This window comes from Cnephaeus nilssonii, assembly GCF_951640355.1.
Source record: "Cnephaeus nilssonii genome assembly, chromosome: 16".
NCBI lineage: Eukaryota > Metazoa > Chordata > Mammalia > Chiroptera > Vespertilionidae > Cnephaeus > Cnephaeus nilssonii.
The window spans coordinates 26,476,908-26,490,450 of NC_137087.1; the positions used below are offsets into that span (position 1 = coordinate 26,476,908).

At 39.9% G+C, this 13,543-nt stretch overlaps 1 protein-coding gene across 5 annotated transcripts in view; it reads left to right on the plus strand.

Annotated features, from left to right (window-relative positions):
- The first annotated feature begins 5,497 nt into the window (after positions 1-5,497).
- RTKN2 (rhotekin 2) overlaps positions 5,498-13,543 on the plus strand; it is a 73,210-nt gene continuing 65,164 nt past the window's right edge. For 2 of the 5 annotated variants that reach the window (XM_079793737.1, XM_079793739.1), the window contains exon 1: positions 5,498-5,758. Coding sequence is in view for 2 of the 5 variants with exons in the window: in XM_079793735.1 (XP_079649861.1) it covers positions 5,699-5,758; positions 11,682-11,878 (257 nt within the window). In the remaining 3 variants the exon portion in view is untranslated. Of the gene's footprint in view, positions 5,759-11,681; positions 11,879-13,543 lie in introns of those variants that run through there. The other 3 variants (XM_079793735.1, XM_079793736.1, XM_079793738.1) reach the window with 3 other exon arrangements.

Sequence of the window (13,543 nt, forward strand, 5' to 3'; positions counted from 1 at the left end):
AATAAATTTTATTGTCCCTTAGGGCCCCAGATGGCTTTATACCCTGGGGCAGCCAGTCTGAACGGGTAAATGATGCCTTTCTTTGTCCAGTAGGAAAAGGAGACTAATGTGAGGCCTAGACAGCAGGCAAGTTGTTAGGTAGATCAATTTTAGGATAGGGACCATAAGTTGAAGATCTTGACAATGATTCCTTTGCAACTGCCCAAGTCTATATCAACCTTGCAAAGTCTTTGCCTGCCACAGGATTCAAGTCATGTAACTAATTCCTCTGGCTGATTTGCTTACTCAGTAAGGTGCTCTCTGATCTTAATGTCATTCGAACACCCATATGCCTGTGAGTAATATGCAGGTCACATTAACAGTCATAACTCAAATTGCACTTAATTTCATCCCCACCTGCTGACAAAACCTCCCATCCTTTGCAAATTCCACCCACCCCAGCCCCAACCCAAGCTCCTAAGCAGTGGCTCTGAAGTGTTCACAGATAAATCCACATGGCCAAATGTCCTCTCTCCCTGGGATAGGTGTTGTTGCATTACAGCTGTGCTTTCCACACTTTCACATAGTAAAATTTATTGGAAACCAATCAAATGTAAGTCAAATTTTGTAAGCCAAAAAATATATTATTATGTTGCCAAGTGAGGATCTTTTAAAATACCATACATTATCACCTTTGTTCAACTTGTACAAGAATATTTTAAACATTTTAGAATTATTTCTTATTATGAAATGTTTGAGGCACACAAATGAATACATGTTATATCTATATGTATCTATAAAAGCCTAAGAGACCTTTCGACTGGTGGCTGTGATGCGTACTGACCTCCAGGGGAGCAGATGCTTAATGCACAGGCATGGAAACATGGAACAGACTGATGAATCTCAGAGGGAAGGGAGGAGAGGGGAGTGCAGGAAGAGATTAACCAAAGATCTTATATGCATACTAGAGGCCCTCAGCCTGGCCTGTGGGGATCGGGCCGAAACTGGCAGTCTGACATCCCCCCGAGGAGTCCCAGATTGTGAGAGGGTGCAGGCCAGGCCAAGGGACTCCACCAGTGCACGAATCCGAGCACCGGGCCTCTGGTATATATACACTGAGTAGCCAGATTATTATGATCTCTGAATGCACAATAATCTGGCCACTCAGTGTATATCCTATATAATAAAAGGCTAATGTGCAAATTGTCCCCTCGGCCAGGAGTTCGACCAGCAGGCAGACCGGCCAACCACCCATGTCCCCTCCCCATGGCCAGGCTGGCCAGACCCCACCCATGCATGAATTCATGCACTGCGCCTCTAATATATATCTATCTCCAGGTAAACATTAAAATGAGTACTCGTGAATCCATTACCCAACTTAAGAACTAAAACATTACCAGTAGCTTTTTATCTTCATGATCTGTCTCTATCCCATTCCCTGCCTTTCAGAGATAATCACTATCCTGGGTTTTGTATTCAGGACTATCTTTCTTTTTTAATATACACTTTTATCATACGTAGGTATTCCTAAACAACATGTTTAATTTCTTTGTTATTGTTCAGCTTTGTAAAAATCATATATTCTATGTATTCCTCTGCAACTTGATTTCTTCATTCAATATTTCTAAGATTTTTCCCTGGCTGGTTTTGCTCAGTGATTAGAGCATCGGCCCTTGGACCAAAGGATCTTGGGGTTCAATTCCCTGTCAAGGGCATGTATCTCAGTTGCAGGTTCAATCCCTGGCCCAGTTGGGGCTTGAGTGGGAGGCAATCAATCGATGTGTCTCTCTCATGTCAATGTTTCTCTCTCTCTCTCCCCCCACCACCTCCCTTCCACTCTCTCTAAAGAAAATCAATGGGAAAAAAATATCCTCAGATGAGGATTAAAATATATTTAAGATTTAAGATTCAGCCATGATGTTGTATATCTCTATGGTTTACTTGTTATTACTGATATAGAATATTCCATTGGGTCAATCACCATAATTTTTATCCATTCTCCTGAAATGCGCATTTCAATTGTTTTAATACTTTTACTATTATAAGCAATGTTGCTGGTACACACTTGCAAGAATTTCCCTAGGATATATATTCCTAAAAGTAAAATTGCTGGGTATACACATTTTCAACTTTTCAAGGTAGTTCTGATTTTTTTAAAGCTTATTGAACAAATTGACATCCCATCTACCAATGTATAATATCCTTTTGAGTTGTATCTCACCAACCCTTATCAAACTTCCTAATACTTACCAATTTAGTGATTATAAAATATTATATCCTTAGGGTGTTAATCTGTATATTGAAAATTTCACATTTTATCTGCTATTTGGGGTCAGTTCTACAATAAGCTTATCATTACCTTTGACCACTTTCCAGTACGATTTTTATTAACTTGTGGGAGTTCTTTATACATAATCTAGGTATTAATTATTTTTCAGTGGTTGGTGATATATCTTGAATATATCCTTTTAAACATAAGCTTGTCTCATTCAGTTCTCAGTGATCTGTGGGTCCTGTGCAGCTGCCCATAGGTACTGATATTTTCTGCCTTCAGTAGTAATGCCTCGTGTTTGTGTGGGATAAACAATTTACAAAGCACTCGCACAAATGTTATCTCATTTGAGTCTCACATCAACTTTTAAAAAACAAGCTGGGTATTATTATACTTGTTTCATAGATAAGGACAATGAATGGCTTGCCCAAGGTCATAGGGTTAATAAGTCCTCACATGTACTCTATTCCATATCCTTCTTATGATTATATGATGCTTCAGCTCTTTCTGGATTATGGCCTATTCATTTAAGCAAATGCTGTATCTCTGCAAAGCATCTTTACTGCAGTTCCTTCTTTTATTTTTGGTATATAATTCAAAATACAGTTCTAGTCTGTGACGTTCATTTTAAATTCATTACCTACAATATAACAGATGAGTAAAGGAAGTACCAAGATAACTTTTAGTAAACTATATATATTTTTTATTTAAGAGACTCTAGGAGGATATTTGAAATCATAAGTTACCTGTTCTGAGGCAAATCACACTTTAAAAAATAATGGGTCTATTATGTAAGAGAGCTGATTTCAAGTTCAGCATTTTCTTTTCTTTTGGCCATTTAGAAAGTTAAAAAGAAGAATATAGGAAATAAAGAAAAGAAAAAACATACTTTAACATTTATTAGTATTATCTAAATTGGCTGACCTACCTATGTCAAATATTGATTTTCTATTTAATTGATTATTAAGTATTATCTAGTTGTTACCTTAGATATAACTAATATTTATGTTATAAGTAGCATTAAATGTTGAACTTATAATGGGAAGTAATATTGGTAGCACAGTAACTTAATCACTCAACCTCCACCTGAAGCTCCTACACCTGAGCAGTTGGATGGCCATCCACTTACTGTGGGAGCACAAGGAGGCTGGGATGTTGTCTCTCAAATGAGAGATGCCCAAATGTTATCTTTCAGAAATTTGAGCTGGTCAAAGATAGTACTGTACTGTACTTCTTACTTTCTGGGAGTTGTTTCATTCATTCATTCATTCAATATCAAATTTATCAAACCTACTGCATGTGAAATCTGTAACGTTTTGGTAGTTTCTTTGGATCATTCTATTTTTATGTACATTTCTTACACCAGAGAAAACCATGTTTGATTAAACTGGCAGTAGCAAGAAAGAACCTGGGGATAAATAAGGAAACAACATTTCTAATCTGAGGTATTTTTATCACCATATAATAGTTATATCTTAAGCACTTCCTGGGTACACCCCTTGATGGATAATAAGGAGATAGGGCCACATCATATCTTCTCCAGAGAGAAAGGTCTTTAATAATAACTCTCTATTCTACAGATAATTACTAAGTATGACCTTCCCTGGATCTCTTTCTTTGAGTATTATAAATAAATGATCTCCAGTAATGTATCTAGTATTTACTCATCAAATATGCCTACATCCACGTCCAATTTAAAATTGCTTGGTTTGCTCCTGTTTCCATGAAACGATGGTTTCATTAAGTATTTTGAACTGAACCTGAGAGCTGTGTGTCTTATCTGAGCAATAATGTATGTCTTCCTGTGTGTGCTTTTATGAGTCAGGTACTATACTAGTCTCATGCAGCTCACTTTGAGTAGGGGATAATTATACCACAAAGTGGAAAGCCTAAGAGGTGTGCACTGGGGGAAGAGCACCTAATGACTCTGGAATTCAGATCAGTGTTTGGAGAGAAGGAGATGAACCCTGTGTTGGTGATTTTGAGTTCTGAATATTTTACAGCTGAGCGTAAGGATATGGGCCATTTCTAATGACCCGTACACTTCTAATGTAAAGAGAGGGTCATTCCTAGTTGGGCAGCTTCTAATATCACCTAGTTAGTCCAAGGAGGCAAATTACCCCCTTGAGAGGAAAGTCACTCATATTTTTAGAAGTACATCTTCAAACCAACTGCTTTTTAAAGGGCCTTGTGGATATTGTGACCATATAATATCCACTTTAGAACAAGTGGATATTAAATCGGTAGGACATTGAGATTGTTGGGACATTGAAACAACATATCCAAACAGGGACTATTTCAGGCTAATAAAAAATACAGCCGTCCTATTTATGGAAGGAAAAATGCCCAAGGCCTTCTATGAGTGTAGGGGGGCAAGGGGGCTGATTTGGGAGATTCTTCACTCAGGATAAAAAAGGACAAGCCAAAGAGGCTTCCTGTTGCCTTTTGGAGGAGAAGTCAGGATAGGCCTGAGACAATGAATTGTAAGGGCCTCTCACGAGGGCCTTAAATCTTTGGCTCTACAATTTTGTGTGTGTTTTTTTAAAGATTCCATACTTTCCCATTATGATTAATAATAGAACTCTTTAATTACAAAGAGTCTTTGTGTGGGCCTTTAGGGACAGCAAGCGCTTTAATTGAAAAGAGTCTTTGTGTTGGTCTTTAGAAACAGCAAGAAATGGGGCTCTGGGAAAATCCCCCATTTTGCTGTCATCTTGGATGTTGGTGGGGAAAGAGGGAGGCAAGAGGTCTTCTGCAAGAAAGAACAGACTCCTCTGGTGAGGGGGGTCTGGAATTGTACAGAAACATTGGGGCAAAAGAACAGTCCCTGTGAAATGCCCGACATGGTTTTCTCACCAGCCTGATCCAGAAGGCGGTGATTTGAGGGCCCCTGTGTGAGTGAGTGCAAGAGCTGGTCACTTCGTTCTTTGGGAGCAAGGCCATGGGTTCCTAGTGACACCCTGTGTCCCTGAGCGGGTGTGTGTAGGAGCTCGGCGACTGCAGGCTGGAGTCCGTGGCCCCCTTGCTGTGGAAGGCCATGGGTGGGAGGCAGGCAGAAGGTCTCCCCGTGCAAAGCTAGAGCCTCAAAAACTAGCAGCCCATATACCTTGAGCTAGGGCAGGTGCGCTCAGGGCGGACCCTTTCCCTTCGGCCCCGCCCACCCCTTTCTCGGCCCCGCCCCCATCCCCAATCCGTGCCTTAACTGGGCCGGCCGCCTCCCTGCCCTTAGAATTCGGGTCCCGGCAAACTTCCGGCGCGGAAGGTGAGGGGCGCGGGCGCGTCCACTGCGCGTGCGCGCCGGCTCCGGGGTCCCCGCGCCCCCTCCCCCTGCGGCGGGGACTTGGTACGGCCGGGCGGTTGGCGTCCCCCGCGGCTGCAGCCCGCGGCGGGCTTTTCAAATCTTCTCTCGGGCGGAGTGGCGGCGGCGCCGGCTGTGGCGCTGGAGAGATGGAGGGGCTGACGCAGAGGGGTCCCGAGCTCGGCCCGGCGGGGCTCTCCGCCCCGCAGGTGAGTGAGGAGGGGGCCCGGCTTCACGCCCCCGCGCCGTCGTTCTGTCTGGTCGTCGGGGAAGCCCGTACCCGCGTCTCCCATTCAGCCGCGGCCCGAAACAAAGGGGAGGGAGGGCTTAGGAGACTGTTCGCTGGAGGGTCTGATGGAGCTGGGGGACGTGTACACACTCCCGCCCCCCGATTTCTGGGGGATTGGGGGGGCAGTGGCTCGGAGTGGGGACGCGGTGCCGGGGCCCCCGCCGCGCGTTTCCGGGCGCACCTGTCCGCTGCCCCGACGCCCCCAAGTTGTAGACACTCGTCTCGTCGCAGGTGTAGGTGACGCGGGGGCGTGGGAGCCCCTGGATTTCCGAGAAGCCCACCCACGGCCAGGTTGCTCATTTCACGGGGTTTGATGGAAAGCACCGAGACTGGAGCCAGGTCTATGTACCCGACCTCAACTGGGGGGCGGGGCGGAGGAGCCCCCGGCCGCCTCCCAATGTTCTCGGTTTGAGAGGCTATTCTTTGTGAATCCGATAGAAATCTGTTTGCTAGTGAGCCATGTAAACGTGTTAGAAACCTTTTTACTTAATATAGACCAACATTATTTCTTGGCAAAAATCAGTTATTAAAATGATAATCCTTTCAACACTCTTAACCGTAGCTTTAAGGTAGGATCTTGAATAAAGGAGGATCTTTACTTCCATTTCCATCTCCACCGCCTTGTACCTCTTTCTGAAGGAGGTTGAACCATATAAAATGGCCAGTTTTGCAGGTCAAAATTGGTAGGATAGTAGCAATTTTGTACGGTCCAACATGTTATCTTTGCTTAGAAACCTGGCAAAACCTTTGCTTAGAAACCTGTTATCTTTTCTAGAATCTTAAAAACCTCAGCAGATACAAAATGGGTAGGAAGGCTTCCATAGTACAGGGAAAAAGAAAGCAAAAACATTAAGAATCCTTATGCAAAAAAGTCCAGTGCCTTTGTCAATAATTTGTACCAGCATTTTCAAGTATTTCAAACATTTTGATGTAAAATATTTCAGTTCTGTCCTATTATGTAATTTATCCTAATTGTTAACAAAAATCTTGATTTCTAGTGAATTGGCCATTTATGGAGGTGTTGTGTAGCCGTTAAGGTGTATTTAGCTGCATGCAGCAGTAATATTTAGGAATAATACAAAATAGACAAGAGGATAAGGTCATGAAAGAAGTTTAGCTACATGGATTATTTACATGTGGGAAGGTATAATAGATTTTGGAGAAAAATTGCAAAATAGTAATAGGATTCAGCCTGGCAGGAATATAAGAAAAATGTATACTTGACTAACACTGAATTTTTATTTGGTGTACTTCCCTTGATATTAATGAACTTGCCACGTAATAGGAAGGATAGGACCAAAATTTTTGGTCCAATAGTGAAACACCTCTACTCAAACCTTGGAGTTATCCATGACTACTCACAGCATAGAACAGCGAGTTTTAACCTTTTTCATCTCAGGATACACGTAAACTAATTACTGAAATTCTGCAGCATACCCAAAAGTATAATTTTTGCCCATCTGACAAAAAAATAGTTATCATTTTGATTCATTCATACCAGATGACTATTGTGTTGGCTGTTGTCTTTTTTTATTTGACAATCCAAGGCACAAAAGTCAGTGCCTCTGACTAAATAGTTAGGTATTGCATATTTTAAAAATTCTTTCCTGGCCCATGTGGCTTAGTGGTTGAGCGTCGACCTATGAACCAGGAGGTCAGGCCACATGCCCTGTTTGCAGGCTCAATCCCCAGTGTGGGGTGTACAGGAGGCAGCCGATCAATGGTTCTCTCTCATCATTGATGTTTCTCTCTCTCTCTCTCTCTCTCTCTCTCTCTCTCTCTCTCTCTCTCTCTCTCTGAAATCAATAAAAATATATTAAGTTACCTGTCTTTTCTAAAGCTTAGTTTCCACAGTTGTGGAATGGGTAATGCCAGTCCCAGAAAGTTGTTGGAATTTGAGAACCTCTTCAAAGTACTTAGCATAGTACCTGGCAGTCAGGATGTGTTTGAGAGGTGACTCTTTATTATTATCTTTTGTTCTACTTGGGCAATTGGGGCAGTCACCTACCTTTCCTTACAAATGTTTAAGCTTTTTAAGGCTTAATAAAATTTGAGAAGTAATACAATCATTGCAGAAAAGTGAATGTATGTAGAAACAGGAATTTAAGAATTCTTTCTCCAGTTCCATTCCCCAGAATGATCACTATTTACAATTTCCAGATTACATTCCATATATAAAAATTTCTTAAAATACATACAATTTCTTTTAGGAGGAATGTATACTGTATATATTCTTCTGCAATCTTTGTCATCTTGATTTCTTAGCTAATATGGTTTACCTATATCCATTAGGTTACTGATAGTTACTATCTGCATTAGTACAACAGCCCAACTTAATTTTTTTTTAAGTCTGTACTTAATTCCAACACCAAGACCATTTTCTTTGCACTTCCTTTGTGCCATTCTAGCTCTTAAATCTTAGTATGTTTCTGTTTTCTATGTAATCTAGATTTTCACTTTTAAGTCATCTCCCTATTTCATTTTTAGCATTGCCTTTTTCATTTTTATCAGCCTGACTAAATATTAACAAGAGCAGGACACTTTCATAGGCTTCTGTTTGACTTGATTCCAAGCAAGCCCTTATTCAGAAAATTAAAGACTTCCCCTGTCCCCCACGCCATTCTCTTTTCTTCCTGGAGACTTGCATTTAGACACTTCAAAGAGGGATGGATATAGGGAAACATGCTTCTGTCATGGGTCCTAATCAGCCTTGATTCTGCCATTGTGGGCAAGGAAGCAGCGGTATTGTTTTTAGCTCCTTGTTCTTCCTCTTTGAGGTCATTAAGGTCACCATTGTATGCTCAGTGGGTGCCCTCATTACTTGATCATTGTTTTCATTGTGGATAGCACTCGACATCAACTCTTACTCCACCAGAGAGGTATAGATGTGTACTGAAAGAAGTTGCATGGAGAATAAAACTGGCTAATAGCCCTCCCAGATTCATATTCAAGCATCCTAGAGAAGGGGAAGTAGAGTCACAGTTTACTAAGTATGTTAATTTGTCTCAGTTCAGGATCAACAAATTGTTTCTGTAAAAGGATGGCTAGAAAATATTTTCAGCTTTGTGGGCCAGACTGTCTGTTGAGATTACTCAACTCTGCCGTTACAGCTTGAAAGCCATAGACCCTACAAATGGGTGGGTGTGACCGAGCTCCAATACAACTTTACAAAAACAGGCAGCAGCCTGGCCATATTTTGCTGACACCTAAAGGATAGAGTTCTAATATTAATATTTACTAAATATATTTCATTTCCTTAATGAATATTTAATCTTACAAATAAGAACTTTAAAAAACACACACCTGACTTTACTTTTTTTTTTCCTCCACTATTTCCAAAGCCTCTATAATTTTGTAGCCTTTATCAATAAGTGATGAAGATAAAACAGTCTTCATTTACAAGATGGAAACCCTGGAAGCCTGAACTGATTTTTTAATGTGGCTGTGGCCATCTACTGGTTCCTTAAGGTGGTTGCAATAGATGGCTGTGGAATTTCAAGTAGTCCAGCAGTCATTCTCATTCTGGCTGTATATTGAGTCACCAGAGGAACTTGGCCGGAAAAGGGGGGTGGCGGGGGTGGGGGGGTGGGGGGGGGTGGAGCGGGCGATGCTCAGGCTTCCCCTTCAGAAACACTAATTGTTTTGGGGTAGGTCATAAGATTAGGTACTTTTTATAAGGCTTTCCTCTCTGACTGAGGTAATTCTAATGTGCAGCCAGTTTTATGAACTTCTTGTGCTAGTTCAACTGGCTGCCTCACTGTAGCATTTAAAAAGCAAAACTGAATTTAATGGTACCAGATGGTATTTGTTTATATTTGAGTTGTGGGCTGAAGCTATTCATCCCAGCTTCAAGTTGCTACCTGTGTGTACTTTCCAGTACTAACCAGCCTGCCAGAGTTTATTTCTATAGACATATTGGCCACATAGATAGTCCCTATAAATAATTACTGATTATAGTAAAGAAGAATTTACTTTGTGGCTGAGAAGTCATAAAAAGATGAAATGGAGTTGTTGAAGTTCAGTTATGTGTAAAGAAGGATGTGTAAAGAAGGAGCACCAGTGAATGACTGCATTTATATAGTATACCAGTTTTGACTTATACTACAAAAGAAGATATTTATGTGGTCATTATATGTTGCGATTACAGGAGGTAATTAAATAGATCTGTTTTCTGCATGTGACTAATATATTTGACTGATCTGAGTAATTTACTTCAGTTTCTCTTTGGGTAATCTTCATAGACTATTGCTCTCCTAACTTCAGCTTTTCTTTTTGAAAAGACTGAACTTTATTGTTACTAGATTCTATTCACTCTTTAAAATTTAGATTTTGATCCAGTTAAAAAGGTAAATTATAGTATTAATTTTTTACCACATAAGCCAGGATGGTCAATTTAATTTAAAACTAGACATATTGGAGCATTATTACATGTTTGTAGTATAATAAAGTATCTGATGATTTATAATTTTAAAAAAGCCACTGCAAATTAAATCAGAGCAGTACATTTTCGTTTACAGAATTTTAATGTTACATATGAACTAGTATATAGAGTCAGGCCATTATAAGTTCATTGTATGGAATAAAAGGCTTTTCAGATCTAAAATGATTAAGTAGTTTTATGGTGACTCTTAAAACTAAAATATATCTAAAACTATACTCTAAATCTCTGTTCCATTTTTTTTTAGCTACAAGGTAGCTAAAACTTCTGACATTTTCTAAGTACAGTGCTTTCGCTCTCTTGCTTCTGAGATTTTACTTACTTTGCTTACTATAACAAGTAGCCTGTTATCTCCTTGATGCTAACCCTTAGTTTCTTTATTCAGCATTCGCTATTTTAGAAAACATTTCCTTGGTTAATTCAGTGTCATCAACCACATCTTGCCATCCCATAATACAACTTATAAACATGTGATATATTGTTCACATTAGTGGTTATATTATTGTGTTCGTTTCCTAAAGCTACCATAATAAATTACCAGAATTGTGTGGCTTAACACAACAGAAATTTATTATCTCATAGCTCTGGAGGCCAAAGTTCTGAAATCAGGTATCTGCAGGGCCATGCTTCCCCTGAAAGCCCTAGGGGAGAATCCTTCCTTGCCTTTTTCAGCTTCTGGTAGTCGCTAGCAGTCTTTGGTGATCCTTGGTTTAGTCTCATAACTTCAATCTCTGTCTCCGTCTTCACATGGAATTCTCTTTGTATGTCTTTCTGTGTCTTCACATGGCATTCCTCTAAGGGTGCCAGTCATTGAATTTAGGGCCCACACTAATTCATTATGACTTCATCTTAAGAAATTACATATGTAGAACTCTATAGCCAAATAGGGTCACATTCTGAGGTTCCAGGAGGATAGGAATATTTGGGAGACACTATTCAACCTCATATAGTCATGGTAAGAATATGTAAAGGTTTTCACCTTTTTTTCTGTTCTCTTTATCCAGTAGATTGTAAAGACTTCCTAATTCAGCAATAAATTAAGGTTTTGCAAGGAGCTATTTAAAATAGCTATAGTTTTGCCCTGGCTGGGTAGTTCAGTTGGTTAGAGCATCGTTCTGATATTCCAAGGTTGCAGGTTCAATCCCCAGTCAGGGCATATACAGGAATCACCCAATGAATGCATAAATAAGTGGTATAACAAATCAACATTTCTCTCTCAAATCAATTAAATATCTATATTTTTATATTATTATACATTAAAATGTTACTTTTCTAATATGATATAAAATTATAATAATATCTGGTACATTTTCCAGATATTAGGGGCAAAAGAAATGTTATAACTTGGATTTTTGCTGTCTTTTAAAAGGGCCTTTCTCTCTCTCTCTCTCTCTTTTTTTTTAAGGACTGCAGTATTCAAGAAAAAATAGATTTAGAAATTCGAATGCGACAAGGAATATGGAAACTCCTTTCTCTGAGCACTCAGAAAGACCAGATTTTACATGCAGTAAAAAATCTCATGGTGTGCAATGCTCGAATAATGGCTTACACATCGGAACTACAGAAATTAGAAGAGCAGATTGCAAGTCAAAGTGGAAGATGGTTAGTAGCACAGTTTATGGCTCCTAATGTACTCCTAATTTGAATTCAAATTCAAAACATGATATAATTTAGTCTTAAGGCCAAGTATCAAATCATCAAAGCCTTTAAAAAATAAGTATACTGGCCCTGGCCAGGTGGCTCAGTTGGTTGGAGCACCATCCTGTACACCAAAAGGTTGTGGGTTCGATTCCTGGTCAAGACACATTACTTGGGTTGTGGGTTCAATCCCTGGTCGGGGTGTATACAGGAGACAACTGATAGATGTTCTTAGATACCGTATTTTCCGGCGTATAAGACGACTGGGCGTATAGAAGATTTTCCTGGGTTAAAAAGTCGTCTTATATGCCGGAAAATACGGTATTTCTCTCTCACTCCTTCCTCACTTTTTAAAATCAATTTAAAAAACATATCCTCAAATGAGGATTAAAAAAGAATAAATACACTTAAGTAGCCTCTGAATTCATAAATATTTTGACAGTAGAGCTCAGAGTAAACTTACTGTTAAGGCATCAGTTTTATTGTGTTTAGTACTTTCAGATTGTAAAATGAAGTAAGCAAGAACTGACAGTATTTTAAGAAGAACCAAGACTGATAGTTGAGTATAAAGAAATGTAAATTAAAGGAAAAACTAATTGTTTAAAAGTATGCTAATAAAAAGGTACCAGCTAAGAGTAATGGAAACTTAGGTGTATAAATTGAAATGAGTAGACAGCAGAAGTTAAAAGATATAAAACTTTATAAATGGAAGGGAACTTAAAATCTGCTAGCACATCATCTTCATTAGGTGAACATAAGTCTTAGAGAGGTAAGTAACTTACTCAAGGACATGTAACTGGCTAGTGACAGAAGCTAATGAGAGGTTATTTAGGATTTGCTTAAGTAACTTCTGTTTCTTGTTCTCTCTGTCACTCCCTGCTGCCCTTTTGGATCCGGTCTAGGATTTGTGTATGAAATTTACATCACATCCTATTTGCAATGCCAGGTCTTATTTGGACCTAAGATTTGACTCAATTTGGTGGCTATATGTTGATTTTTTAATATAAACCAGAGGCCTAGTACACAAAATTCGTGTATGGGGGTGGGGTGTCCCTCAGCACAGCCTGCACCCTCTCGCAATCTGGGAACCCTCGGACATCCCTCTTGCAATCCAGGACCACTGGCTCCTAACCGCTTACCTGCCTGCCTGCCTGATCGCCCCTAACCACTCTGCCTGCCTGCCTGATCACTCCTAACCACCTCTGCTTGCCTGCCTGATCGCTCCTAACCACTCTGCCTGCCTGCCTGATCACCCCTAACTGCTTGCCTGCCTGCCTGATCACCCCTAACCACCTCTGCCTCTGCCCCCGCCACGGTGGCTTCATCTGGAAGGATGTCTGAAATGATGTCCGGAAGGTTGTTTGGCTGTCCGGTCTAATTAGCATATTATGCTTTTATTATTATAGATAGTCTTACATCACCCATTTTTAATCATTCTTAAAGCTCCAGCACTGGTAAGAAATTTCTTTTAGACATTAATTGCCTTTGGGCTATTCATAGTGCTATTAAATTCTTGAAAACTAAGGTAAAAACACAGGTCAGAGAAAGAGGTTTCGGTAAAAATAAATGTTGATGGGATTGATACAATATAGCCTTGTGTATAAATTAACTAATATTTGTTAGCTGTAT